The following is a 14,170-nucleotide window of genomic DNA, read 5'->3' as shown; positions in this document are numbered from 1 at the left end:
ATCACTTAAACAGCAGCTTCCTTCCCTCCTTATTTCACAGAGACCTGGTACCACCTCAAATCAATCTCAGTCACTGCCATGCAGGGAAGACATCAGTTTAGGCTTTCATGCTATAGCAAACCTACAGTACATTTTTCATTGTAACCTCAACCCTTGTATCACCAGAGCTCTTCCCAGCTTGTGGTAATGAAGATAATGTTCTTCCCTCCAAGTGCCACATGTATTCAAGCCCCTTCCCTGGCAGGCAGAATAATAGGTATATATTAACTGTCTTCTGCCTGTGGCATGCATCAAAATTGCACTAGGATTTTGCACTATTTTCCCCACAAAAGTATCCACTCATCCTTGGGAAACTGCCACCTCAAGTGAGATGCCATCTCCTGCCTGGGACAGCAAGTGCTTTCCTGCCTTCTATCAGGACATTCTGTGTTCCCCAGAATTAAAGACTCCTCCCTCCAGAAACGATTAGCAGAGATAAATACACTATTGGAAATTATCCCAGGCTGAAGACAATGTTAGACATGATGTCATTAATTATAATAACTGTATCTACAACCATTCATTATGCTGCGCTGGCCACCAGCCACATCCTCAGGCAGCTCAAACCCTTGCATAAAATTCACCTGCACAAAAGTCTGGAAGCGAGAGTCCTTCTTCTGGCGGGACTTGATGACCTCTAGAGCAAAGGGCTGGTTACTGCAGAACGTGGCAGTTGCATGTTTCAGCTTCTCCTCTGCTGGTCCACTAAACTGTGCCAGAAAGCCAAGAAAGCCAAATTTAGATAAACTCTACAGCAGCACGTGCCACTTGCAACAGACACGTGGCAGAACTGGTCTCGCCATGGAAGGAAAATCACTGGCAAAATATGTGAAGTCATTTCCATCCTGCTTTTCAGGCTTCATTTTCCCAATCTACTGAGGAACCCTTTCTGCACCTCAGACTCTGCAGTTCTCCTGTCTCCAGCCCTAGCACATCCATTCCCTTCCATAAACACACTTCTGATTCAGAGGGAGAACACAGTGCCACATCTCCACAGTCAATCACAAGGAGAACAGAAAAACCTGCACTCACATGAATGACAAGGGATTATTTACTGGACTGTTGGTCAGCAAAGACCAAAGGTCACCTTATTTCTCAGGGACAACCATGCCTTAAACACCAGAGTATCATGCAACATCTCCTCAATGAAAGCATTACAAAAACACAGCTAGGGGAAATGGCAGCCACCTGCAGGGCTGAGCGATGTTCCACAGAGATGGTTCATCTGTCACTGCAGCTCTTCCCATCCCTGCTGCTCAGCCTGGGAAGCAGCACAGTCACTGCTGAAAATACTCACTCTGGAGAACCAGATCTTGTGGGTTTTTGTCTTAGCCACTTAGCCAGAACACCACACAAGGGCAAATAACTACTAACTTAAGGCCTAGCTTGCTCTAGCAAGCACTTCCTAGCTTTTAGCTAACACACAAGAGAACTGGAGAGCTGGATCTGTTTCTTTACCAGCCACATCTGATTTTCATTTTCTTCCCTTTTTTTCTGGGATACCAGACAAACAGCTAGATATAAAAAAAAAACAAACAACCAAATGAACAGATGAGATTTCTGCATGAGGAGCTGAGAAGAGCAAGCAGATCAATCCCCACTCCTACATTAAGTAGCCTTGAAAAAAAATGACAAAAGAGGAGATTCTTGAGAGAAAATGTATTTTTTTCCCAATCGCATTACTCCTGCTCCTGTAATTTGGAACTCAAAAAGGAAGTCTGCACCAGTGCTATAAATCAGACAAGCTTCAGCTATGTGAAGTCTAGGACTGGAAAACAGTATTTTTAACTATCTTTTAACTGCACCACAGGAAACACAGGACTTAGATTTCAAAGTTATTGCAATAAATTGTGCTATTACCTTTTTTCAAACCCCGCATCTTTATGCCTCCAAAACCACCTCTCCACTCTACCCACACATCATGGAAAGATTATTTTTTCCTCCTTAAATTACTATTACCTCTAGCCAAATGGAAATCCTGCAGGTTCTTCCTTCTTTCCTTCGACCCTCCTTCTCTGCCACTGTGTCGGCTCCATAGAAATGTCACATCTAAGACCTTCAAGCTCCTGTTAGCTCAGAACTACCCTCACTAACCTCTGGCTCTGTTTGTCATCCTACCACACATTCTTTTCAAGTACAAGAAAACAAAACAGGATTTTACCCAGGAAAGCAAGTCTTCCCCAATTTGGCCAATAACAGAAGTCTCATTCCTTTTCCGGACAGCTTTCATCTGATCATTCAATGCAACTTCATTAAACAAAAAAACAAACAAACAAACAAAAGAGGACATTTCATTAATATTGCTCAGATTTCTTCATTTTCAGCATTTATTTGAAAATAAAAGCTATTTTGTAATAAGTTTGCAATCATTCCAATGAATTAAGCTAAAAAAATGAAAAGTGTCCTGCAACATAATACATTTAGCAGAATATTTAAGCAAATGTTATAAGACTGTTTTGGACCATAAGAAATTTAGTAGAATACCTAAGAAAATGCTACATAATTCCTTTGCTGTTCTTCAAATGACCCCTAAGACTCTTTCCAGCCTTATCTTTTCTGAGGCTCAGCATCACTTCCCTTTTAAAAAGATAGGAATAATGTACAACACACTTCAAGCCACCTGCAGAAAATTATGCAACTGATTATTCAGTGGCAGAGCTGAGGTTCTGTTCCTGGACAGTCCTTCCTCTACACAATTAAAAAGGGTCACCCTTCAAAACCACCTGCAAGACATCAGTCTTTGCAGATCTGTTTTCATATTCTCCTCAGCAACAGTTGGATCATTGTGAACATTGACCCATAAAGACCATTCATCAAAGTGCTGCTCCTTTTATCAGGGCATGAATCAGCAAGAGAGAGACTGTGGACACAGATTAAAAAAATAGCAAGTATCTGAAAGACTGGACAGATGCATTCTTTATCAAAATATCTTTCTAAATCAGAAATGGAAACCTGTGTGTGGAAGGAAGAACAGCTGGAGTATTTTTTCATCTCAAGTGTTGCATGAGGTTGCCTCTTGTTTCAGGGTCACTTGCTTAAATTTTTCACATCTTTGTATCCAGGATTCCAGTGGAGAGTACAAAGCTGAAAGGCCCCTGAGCTGCTCTTACCATGAAGCCCAAGGATATCCTCCAGATTGGAGAAGATTTTCCGTTTGTCACTGGAGTTGAGGATGCCCTCCCGGGTGACACGCTGGTAGAAGACGTTGTGCAGAACCTTCAGCGTGCGGACGTGAGCTCTCTCGGTGTAAAACAACTCTGGAGAGAGGGAGAGAGAGAGGAAAGCAGGATTGTAATGACCTACTTAAGGAGGTGTGGCAGTGTGGGGCCAACTGTGAGGCAAACAGAAGGCAGAAGTATGAACTGTCTCCCTCATCAACACTGCCCTTGCTTGCTAACATTCCAGACTGCTCCAGAATGGAGACATGCTCTGCTACACAGTCAGAGGGGTGAGGGTTGGAAGAGACCTTTGGAGATCATCTAGTCCAACCCCCCTGCCAGAGCAGGATCCCCTAGAGCAGATCCCACAGGAACACGTCCAGGTTTGAATGTCCGCAGGGATGGAGACTCCACAACCTCCCTGGGCAGCCTGTCCCAGGGCTCTGCCACCCTCAGAGTCCAGAAGGATTTTCCCATATTCAGGTCAAACCTCCTGTGCTCCAGTTTGTGCCCATTGCCCCTTGTCCTGTCACTGGGCACCACTGAAAAGGGTTATTTCAAATATTTCCATGTTTGAAAGAACAAAGAATCCAGTTGATTCATGACTGACAATTTAACCCAAACAGGGAGCTCTCAGCAGCTCCTATAGCCACACAGAGTGTTCCACAGGATTGCGAGACTTGAAATTGAGATGAAGTTTTGATGATGAACTTCGGTAGTAGCTTTCAATTTGCAGGAGGTGCTTTCCAGTGCTCTAGACAGTGCCTTTTGCTTTCTTTCATAGAACATGATACTGCAAACATGCTTTTCAGTGTCAAATCACTAAATGTTCTTCATTTCTCCTCTAAGGACTGGATTGGTTGCATCTCAGGATACTTATCAAGAAGTACGAGTTTCACATGCTCAAAATATGCAAACCCACAAGTAGGAGATGAGCAGCACTTTGAGGACATCAGTGAAGAAAGACCTAGTTTTAAATGTTAAGAACTTCAGAGCTCCAGAGGACAGACAACTCTGTGCTGGATGAGCTAGGAATAAATATCCATCTCACCATTAATCACTTCTTGGCGCTTGATTTCATAGGGTTTCAGCCCCATCAACACTTCTCGGCTCACAAGTTGCTGCCAGTTGGGAGGGTCCATGTCCATGTCAAAATCATACAGCTCATCTTCACTTTGCACATCTGCAAAACCAACACTGTCCACCCTAACATGGAAAAAAACATCTGTCAGATCCTTCCCATTTGGCATGATTGCAAAGAATAAAGAAAAGAAAATCTTGAGCATATCTTTCAGTTGGAAACCATGATGAATATGCTCTCCACAGCAGCTGAAGGCTGTCAGATGTCTGAACCTACAGGCACATTTTCTAATTATGCCCTTTACAGAACAACCAAGAATAAATAGCTGTTCTCAGAGTATATTTCCATAACCCTCCTTTTAACGATACAGTAGTTTGAGTGAAGTCACATATCAAGTCGGTGAAAGGGCAGGTTACAATTTCTTTCCTCCATTGACCTGCAGATCCAGAGCTAACAGAAACCTACAGTTAAAAAGAACATGTGGAAATCTCACCTCCCTAACCCATCAGTTCAGATCAGCAGATACAACAATCACTATCCTTCACTCACAGATCAAGGGGCTTATCTGCATATGAATTACTCCACCTATCCCATTCATGGGTGCCAGTCTCTCAATTCATGTGTGATTTGAGAAAAGATCATGCAGACAATTGCCCTGGCTCAGAACAATGAACACTTCTGCCTTCTACTTGATCATCTATTAAAAGCTCAACAAATTCAGTGCAGTTCAGACATCCACAGACATACTCACTTTCGAAAAGGCTTTGGTGTTCCCATGTCAACCATTCTACAAAAGAAGGAAAGGAATTATTAGGGCAGCTTATGCAAGAATTTCACCCCACTCAGACATTCAGCATCACTTCACAGGAAAGGCTCACCTCCCAACTAGAACACTTTGTCCACCTCTCTGCCTCCCCCCTCCTCAAACATAGTTTTCTAGTACTACTGCAGTAGCAGACACAGATCAGCATTTCCTACTCCTACCAATTCAATTTAATTCAAATTACAGTTTTATAGACTAAACTTCAACACCATTGTCACATCCACTCCCTTCCAAGGGTCGAGCAACCAGGGCACCATAATCACCTCTCTGATTCTCCGTCCTCCTCCTGCAAGTTTTCCAAAGGACATGGGAATTCAAAGGTGTTATTAGGTGTGCGGGGTGTGCCATCCACACACTCATTAGCAGGTGGAGCTTCTCCAGTCTGCTTCAAACCTAAACAGACAGCAAATACAAGATGTCAAGAACCTTACCAAATCAGAGAACTTCACAGCCTCTTGATTCACAGCCTCATTTCAGCTTAGAACCAGAGGAACTGAATTCCTAGGTTGCTAAGAAAAATCCCAGTGACAAACATTTCCAGGTGACACTGAACTTACAAAACCAGGCACCTGAGACCTCAGCTTTTTTTGTTTCCTGTTTGCTGATCCAATGCCACGGTGACAGAACCCACGTAACAGCAATTTCTGGCCATGATATGGTGTCATAATTTGAACCAGAGACTAAACCAGATAAGATGACTAAAGCAAAGAAGATCATGTCTAATGACATGAAAACATTTCCTAATCGGTGGAGTGTGTTGCATCAGAACTGTGCTTTGCACAGCCCAGTCCCAACATTATCCTAAATCATTCCTACCTGTTTCACTCTCCTTGCTTCCTTCTGGAGAGGAAAAGGGACCCACTGCCAAAGGAGACATTGGGTTGGCAGGTGGGTATGGTGCATCTGTGCCCTCACTGGAGGACCCACTCTGGCGCATCTTGCTGGTATCTGATGGCTCTGGGCTGACAGAGGGAGCTGTGGGTACGTGCTTTGTGTGCCGGGGCTTCTGCATTTCCATGGCTCTGCCAACTGGAGGGACACACAACCATTACATTGCTGAAAGAGCTTTTACCTGTCTTCAATCATGAGAAGAAGAGGCATTTCAGGACAGAATTAGGTTTGTGGGTCTTCAAAAACATGTTTTAAACTCGAAAAGTTTACTACCATTTCTCCAACAGAAGAAGGACAGACTCCAGAGGAGGCTGCAAGAATGATCCAAGGGCTTGAAGCAGCTCTGCTCTAGAGCCAGGCTGGGAGAGTTGGGGTGTTCAGCCTGGAGAAGAGAAGGCTCCAGGGAGACCTTAGAGCACCTTCCAGGGCCTGAAGGGGCTTCCAGGAAAGCTGGGGAGGGGCTTGGGACAAGGGCAGGGAGGGAGAGGACAAGGGGGAAGGGATGAAAATTGGAAGAGGGCGATTGAGGCGAGAGATGAGGAGGGAATTGTGGAGTGTGAGGGTGGTGAGAGCCTGGCCCAGGTTGCCCAGGGAAGCTGTGGCTGCCCCATCCCTGGCAGTGTTGAAGGGCAGGTTGGATGGGGCTTGGAGCAGCCTGGGCTGGTGGGAGGTGTCCCTGCCCATGCAGGGGGTTGGATCTGGATGATTTTGAAGGTCCCCTCCAACCCCAACAATTCTATGACTCATATTTTGGAAAAACAGCAGAGATTTTTCTGGTCTCAGACTACTGGTTGGGAACATCTGTCTCCTTGTCTGACATACTTGCACTGCTATCATGTCGACTCGGTCTCCTTGGTGGGCCCAGAATATTAGGAAAGCCTCTTCTCTTTCCTTTTTCCTCTCCTTCTTTCTCTTTCTTGATACTTTGCTGCAGTGAATACACAACAAAGAAAAGCAAACAGATCACTCACTTCTTCAAATTCAGTTATTTACATTGTTTATAAAGGCAGGATTTTGGTACAGGAGAATTTTGTTTCTAACAAGTTCTTGAGAGGTCAAAATCCTGCAGCATGAGAGGCAAAGCCTGTGGACAGGCTGTGACTGCTGCATACCAGGTTAGCAGCAGGGAGCCACAGCATCTTAAAAGATAAATCTGCTACAAGCTAAAACTCACACAGCCTGTTTTTATCTTAGCAGGAGCTTAAAGCTGCTCTCCCCCACAGGGTAAAAGACCCATTTACAGCCAACAGTAGCACCTTGTTTCTCTAAGGCACAATATTTTGTGACTCCTGATGCCCACAAGCACACAGACTCTGATCTGGGAGAGAGAAATACAACTTATCTTCCCAATTCATAGGGATTGCAAATGCATGATCTAACCTTTTTGCAATGTCAGAGCAGAATCGCTCCTGAACAGCCTCAACATTTCAAAGGAAGCTGCAACGTTGAGGAAAAAAAGGAGCTGCTCTGACCAGATACACCCCCATTCTGTGGGAGACAACTGAACACACCCACAGAGAGGGAGTTTTGATGGAAAAATTCATTACATAACTGGAAAAGTGTGGGTGGCAGGAAAAGCAGCTCTCGGGCATCATGAAGCATGAGATTTTGGGAAAGTTTCTCAAGAAGAAAACTAAAGCATACAGCTTGATTAGCCTTAATGACATCCTCAAGTGATCCAAGGTTGTATTAGATGAAACATTCCTCACCCAATGCTTCAGTAGGGCTAGAACTGTGCACACCAAGCAGTTGGAATTCAGGCATAGATAGAGGAAGCAAGAAGGCAACTCATTCCTAATTCTCATGTCTGAAACCAGACCCAATCTCCATTGCTTTCTGTGCAGCTCAGTAACCCCAGACCCTCTTGATGCAGCAATGAAGACTGAAAAATCATTCCAGCTTCTAATATGTCACCCAAAAGTAGATTTTGAGTTCTAGTGAAGCCCCCAGCTTTAAACAAATGCACTCTGGCCATTACTACCTTGATCTTTGGCAAGAAACCAATCCGGCCACGCTTCTGCTCCAGGTTCCGAGGTTCTTTGACTTTGACTCCCAAGTGCTTCATGTAAGTAAGAATCACATACTGCATTGTGGAACTGCCAGGAATATACAAGAAAAATAGACAAAAGAAGATGGAGGATAAAGAATAATGTATTAGAAAAAAATGCATTTTGTTAAGAAAATTACAAAGGTCAAATGCCAAGGTTCTATTGAGGAATTAACCATTTTTAGATTAAAAGAACTTGGCTTTGTTTTAAATACAAAAATGCTTATCCCATACAGTGGGAAAGACTCAACCAATTTAGAATTTGTCCTCTTGTTAACAAGATGGAAGACATAAAAGGTATACCAGCCTAGGAGGTCAAATTAAAACTTTGACAATTACACAGAAGGTCCTAAAATAATACACTACATACATGTTTAAGTCACACTTCAGTTTTGAGTTCCAGTAAAAACAAGTAACATTAAAATGTAGGGTTGCTGTAAAGAGTCTAGTAAAAGCTACTCAGATGTTGAATACATACAAAGTGAAGGAAGCAAGGCACACACAAAATGAATGTTAAACCAGATAGAAACAAAACCAAAAGAAACATGACCTCTCAGGAACTTTTTCACATCTGAAACAAAGGCAAGGAACTTCAGAGTAGGAAGAGTTTAAGAGCAAGAGGCTGATGCTCTGAACGTGAATGAATTATGCCAGTGAAGTTAAAAAGTGAGAGCTTGAGGCTACAGCCAGCAGAGGGCTGCCTTGTTCTGCTCAGCAGTAGGGGTTCTTACTTCCCAGACTAAGCCCACACAACTGCCCTTACCTCTTGTCTTCTTCCAAAGGCTGAGACGTCATCCTGAAAATAAGAAAGTACTTTAAAAGGAAGCTCAAAACCCAGTCAAAACCCAGTCATAACCACCCAGAGCATGTCCTTTAGAATGTTAGAAAGTCCAGGGAGAAGAAGGGGCAGTGAAAAAAAAAAGTTCAGCTAGAAAAAACTGGATTCAACTCACATGAAAAGAAATAATGGGTTCTGAAGCTACAGGTTCAGAAGAAAACCAGAACTCTGATCTAATAATGCACAAGCTGACAGTGGAAGCACTACCTGAACAGTAGCCTCCTTGAAAAGACATCTGGACCTCACCTATCAGCTTACTTTGGGCTATTGTTACTGCACGTATATTGACATCAAACAGCGGAGGCAGTGGAAATGTGATGTCAAATTGCTTCTAGTTCCCAATTCCTTGCTCTGCTGTTGTCAGGTTCAGGATAAAACCTGTTTTACCCTCACAATTATCTTTGCTGATACTCACAAGACTTCCTCAATTTTAGCAATAATCTGCTCTGCACATGCTCTTTCCTTCTCCACCGCATTCCGGTCCCGAACTCGTTCTGCATCCAGCTTGGTTAGTTCTCCTTCTGCCAGGGTCAATCCCATACTACGTTTCTGCCTGAAAAATGGAGAGAGGGAAGCATCACCTGATACTGAATATTGACATGAAACAAGGCAAAGCATTGACAAGCTTGACATTCAAAATGTCAAGCAGGTTTTGTTACTGGTTTCTGAATGAAAATAGAGAAGCCGTGACATTTCACCCTAATGTTTGCACTCACTGTAGGACACAGCTGAGATGGCCCTGGAGGGGTGAAGTTGTATGAAAAAAAAGGATGAAACTGTGGAGATTGAGGTGAGACATGAGGAGGAATTTCAGGAGTGTGAGGGTGGTGAGAGCCTGGCCCAGGTTGCCCAGGGAAGCTGTGGCTGCCCCATCCCTGGCAGTGTTGAAGGGCAGGTTGGATGGGGCTTGGAGCAGCCTGGGCTGGTGGGAGGTGTCCCTGCCCATGCAGGGGGTTGGATCTGGATCATCTTTCAGGTCCCTCTCAACCTTAATCATTCCATGACTCTATGGTATTGGTATGGAGGCAGCCATTGCAAGGGTAGAGATAAAGCAGCTCCTCTTTTTGCAGCATCCCAGCCTGTATATTTGAAGCATCTACTTGAATTGAGACATTTTTGAACGCTTGTCTTGGTATAATGTCTCACGTTGGCACAGAGCTCTTATGACTCCACCTGAAAAGGCATATTAATTATCAAATGCTACTATATGCCCATGACAGCTTTCTAAAGTGGATTATTCTGTGCCAAAAGGGGAGAGGGAAAGAAAAAAGGAGAAGGAAAAAAAAAGATCTAAGCTGATTATAAACACAATTAGTAAGAAGGATTTATATAACACCACCTAAGTAACAATATTCTGAAATTGCCTCAAATAGCTTCAAGGAATGAAGCATTCAAGCTCTAAAATTGAACCTGTAACTGATTACTTGCAACACAGTGCCAAAAAATATTCAAGGATTGGTCACAGGGTGACCCTGAAGGCCCTCACCAGTGGTATCTTCCTGTTTTGTCCAGGATTTCTCAGACACTATGTCCCTCCAGTTTGGACTTGCCCTGTACTGGACATGTTGACTGAGGGCAGGTATGAATTAAGGGGATACAACACAGGCAGTTTGTTGTTACCTGAAATCTTCCAGATTCTTTTGAACTTCTGGACAGACTTTATCTTGCATAGTTTGTATAAACTGGCGATGAAGCTCTTCAGGAATGAGTTCTGGCCTTCTTCTCTCTGTGATTCAGAAAAGTTCATAGGTTATTATTTTGAGAACATTCCTCCCCACCTCAGAATCAAGTTAACTCACATGTATCCTCCAACCCATCCCAGAGCCCCCTTGTGCCTTTGTCTTGCTGATAATATGCACTTCAGTGCATTATGTGTAAGCAGCTTTGGTCAAATCACACCAAAAAATGTACATGCCAAGGAGGCTGGTGGTTCCCACCACCTACACTGGTACCAGAGCACACATTTATTTGCCTCATGACACCAGGTTTGAAGTAACCCCAAATGCATTTCAGAAACTTGCTTGGACTGCCTCAGACTGCAGAGATAGAGCCCAAGGCAAGAGCACCTTACCTAGTTCTAAGGAGATTTCATCTGGAACTGGAACTTTTAGATGCTGCAAAAGAAAACAAAGCCTTTTGTATCACCCTTATAAAACACACAGTACAAAACCTATAAGAAAACCCCCTTAAAAGCTAAAATCATACAGCCTGAGCACCTGATGGTGGAGACTCCCATCCTGAATATATATTGCATTACACAAGGATTATTTCATCTAAACATGTGGTACAAGCCTCTGCTGCTCTGGTAGTCCAGTTCATGAGACTACAGAAGTTTTCCAACAGACACCTAAAATTTCCCAACCCTTGCCATAGCCACATCAATACATGCAGCAATTCTTAACTAAAATACAATCATTACAGACAACAAAATTATTTCTCCTATCAGACAACACATGTGCCCACAATTTATGGAGTTACCAGGCATCTGGTAACTATGAACCATTCATTTTTTCATATTCACTGGTGACATTGGAACAAAATCCCTTTTATTTTGGAGGACTTAATCACTCCTTCCTTTTCTTCCAGTTGAGGAGAGGAGAGAAAGGTAAAAGTCAGCTTCCTAGATATGTTGGAAGGGGAGAGAAATGAGTGGGACTTACTGCAGCTCGGTCCAAGAAGAACTGGTAGAACTCCAGGAAGACACGCCGAGTCTCTTTGGAGTTGGTCTGCTTGTACAAGTCTGTGTAAAGGTAGCACAACTGTGGGAAACAGGAGGGGAAGACACTGAGTGACTATGACAACTCTTCTAACACCCCAAACTCCCAGTTTTCTTTCAAATACTTCAAGGAATTCAGCACTTATTGCCTGAAACTCTTCCCAGCTACCTTCAGGATTGCTCAGGTAACTTCAGCTAGGCTGCCTGGCAATCAGCAGGGAAGGGAAAGGCAGGAGGGACTGTTTTCCCTGGAGACAGCTAATCCTACCACCTCAGGGTGGAATTAAGTGCTTTCAAGAGCTATATACTTATTTCTAAATGAGTTCTCTTCATTTATCATTAATTTATTCATTTATCTGAAATGGTCTCCTGCCTGCACAGGATCTCCATCTCTACTTGCTGATCCAGCCATGTCACTGACAATGCTACACAAGAACAAGGAGATCCTGGAACACTGTGATGAAAGTTACCAATTTGGGCCAGGGAAAGAACTGGAGAACATCTTACCAGTGCTGCAGGATCAAACTGGGACACTACATGATGCAGCAGAACAGCTAGGTGAGCTGGGCGAGACTTCAGGAGCTCAATGTTTTGGAAACAGCTGCATTGTCCATTAATCTGCAGACACACATGGAAACTCTTTTAATTATTCAAGAAAGCTACAGTGAGAAAAACCAAGAAGCTTTGTTCCAATAGCTTAGCACCTCATTTGTTTAATTAGAGTAAAAACTGACCGATTCCAGAACCTTTGCAATGCCATTGTAACATCCCAGGAAGAGCTTACAATAGAAACACTTCTTTTAAATACTCTCCAGAACACACAGTACAATATAATGAAACATAATTCAAGCAAAGAGCAGCTCAAAAAGCTGAGAATAAATATGTCAAAAGCTGCAGCAGCTATACTGCTGTGGCAATATGCAGAACTTAACAGAATCTCATTAAGCAAAAGAAAATTAATAAGGCCAATAAATTTCTAGGAAGTTTGAAGTTAGGAGAAGAAAGGAACAGTACCAGAAAGAATCAAAGGTGTCATATTGTCATCAACTCCTCAAGTGCTTTTATTTGGCAAGATCAGCTGTAATAAGAATTGCTTTCTCTAATTCTTAATTCCCCACACAATTCATAAACAAGTCTTGGAGCACTTGGAGTTTAGGCACAGAGGAACACAGTTTGGGTTAAGGGGAAACAGGAGTGGCTGAGGCTAAGTCATGCTCACCTGCTCCTGTTCAGTGTCAAAGTCATCATCCTCTGCTCCAATGATCTGAGGCCCCACTCGGGATAATGGACTTCCAACACTGGACTGGGAATCCTGAGGTGAGTTAGGAGTAAAAGAAGAGAAGGGGAAGGGAGGGGAAGAAATACAATGTTATTACTCTCTTGACAAAGGAAACCTTCTTCACCAGTCAGAGATGCTACTATTATTTTTATTCTTCTCAAAACTCAGTGTAAACCCACGTGTCTTTACTCAACCTTGTCCAAGTCTGCAGTTGTGAGATCCCCTTAGGAATGCTTCTCCCAGGTTCCAAGCACTCAGAACATTAAATTAAAGAGCATTAAATGAGATGATTCAAAACCAACTGCACCATCTACAGACAGGAGCACACTAAGCATGTGGCATATGACAAGTGCCATCTTAGTACAAATGGAGAAATATGACTTTGGAAAGTCAAGCAGACGAGTGGAAAACGACATCAGAAATCATCCTATGGAAGACAGTAATACATTCAGACAGGTCTGTACTTTCTGCTGTCTTCCACTTTCAGCTGCTCTTGAGGCCATCCCTGACAAAGGCAGTTTCATTTACTGCTGTACTTCAGGAATACAATCTTGCTCTACCTATTTTAGGTCCACTTGTTTTACTGCTGAGCATGTATTTCTTACCTCTAGCTGGGCCTACTCTTAAGCTCCATAAAAATTTACTGAGCTAATTAAACATCCCTGCACAATTTTAATTGCAAACTTCATCTAGGAAAAAAGGGGAAAACAGCCAGGTTTTAATGGACTGGTGTCACACTTCAAGATTTGTACTCACAGTATCTTGAAGCTCAGTCTTTTCTGGGCTCTCATCTGGATACATCCGCTCCTTCAGGCCACTGCGAGGACTCTGGGAAAGAAGGAAGTTCAGTCCTAGTCAGCACCAGCAAAGCCAGGAAAACAAGAACTACAGAGTGAGATTTTCAGCCACAACAGCCAAAACTTCTCCTTTCTCACAAAGTGAACTGTTAAGCTGAGGTATGAACAACCCAACTACAATGTGTGACCTATGTGCACCGTCCAAAAACCAAACCAAAATCAGCAGTTCTGATAAGAAAGTTACACTGAGTAGCTTCATTTTGCTCTGCATTTATTATATAGAAACATGAGTAATATTCAGTCAGATCTGGAGTTGGAGTTTCTGGAGTTTTCTGGAGTTTCAATGTATGTTCACACTTTGGAGGTGTATCTAACCTACCTTCCTTTCAATTCAAACTGCTACTACAAATTTCACTCCCACAACCTTCAATTAAACAACAAACTTAGGCCAAACCCCAAGTACAGAGCCTCAGTTCCTCTGCACTAATCAGGTCATGACTT

At 43.1% G+C, this 14,170-nt stretch overlaps 1 protein-coding gene across 1 annotated transcript in view; it reads right to left on the bottom strand.

Annotated features, from left to right (window-relative positions):
- The window catches only part of ARHGEF12 (Rho guanine nucleotide exchange factor (GEF) 12), a 43,497-nt gene that overhangs the window by 13,854 nt on the left and 15,473 nt on the right, over positions 1–14,170 (bottom strand). Inside the window, exons 11-27 of the mRNA XM_009994607.1 lie at positions 13,629–13,700; positions 12,813–12,905; positions 12,101–12,211; positions 11,538–11,636; positions 10,949–10,991; positions 10,498–10,603; positions 9,293–9,430; positions 8,803–8,835; positions 7,974–8,088; positions 6,815–6,920; positions 5,918–6,130; positions 5,365–5,494; positions 5,030–5,065; positions 4,249–4,403; positions 3,150–3,296; positions 2,201–2,286; positions 624–749 (exon numbers count right to left, since the gene is read on the bottom strand). Coding sequence (XP_009992909.1) covers positions 624–749; positions 2,201–2,286; positions 3,150–3,296; positions 4,249–4,403; positions 5,030–5,065; positions 5,365–5,494; positions 5,918–6,130; positions 6,815–6,920; positions 7,974–8,088; positions 8,803–8,835; positions 9,293–9,430; positions 10,498–10,603; positions 10,949–10,991; positions 11,538–11,636; positions 12,101–12,211; positions 12,813–12,905; positions 13,629–13,700 — 1,809 coding nt within the window. The remainder of the gene's footprint in view (positions 1–623; positions 750–2,200; positions 2,287–3,149; positions 3,297–4,248; positions 4,404–5,029; positions 5,066–5,364; positions 5,495–5,917; positions 6,131–6,814; positions 6,921–7,973; positions 8,089–8,802; positions 8,836–9,292; positions 9,431–10,497; positions 10,604–10,948; positions 10,992–11,537; positions 11,637–12,100; positions 12,212–12,812; positions 12,906–13,628; positions 13,701–14,170) is intronic.

Source organism: Chaetura pelagica, unplaced genomic scaffold (assembly GCF_000747805.2).
Source record: "Chaetura pelagica isolate M959 unplaced genomic scaffold, ChaPel_1.0 scaffold583, whole genome shotgun sequence".
Classification (NCBI taxonomy): domain Eukaryota; kingdom Metazoa; phylum Chordata; class Aves; order Apodiformes; family Apodidae; genus Chaetura; species Chaetura pelagica.
The sequence above is the reverse complement of the archived record's forward strand: the minus strand, read 5'-3'. Positions and strand labels throughout refer to the sequence as shown.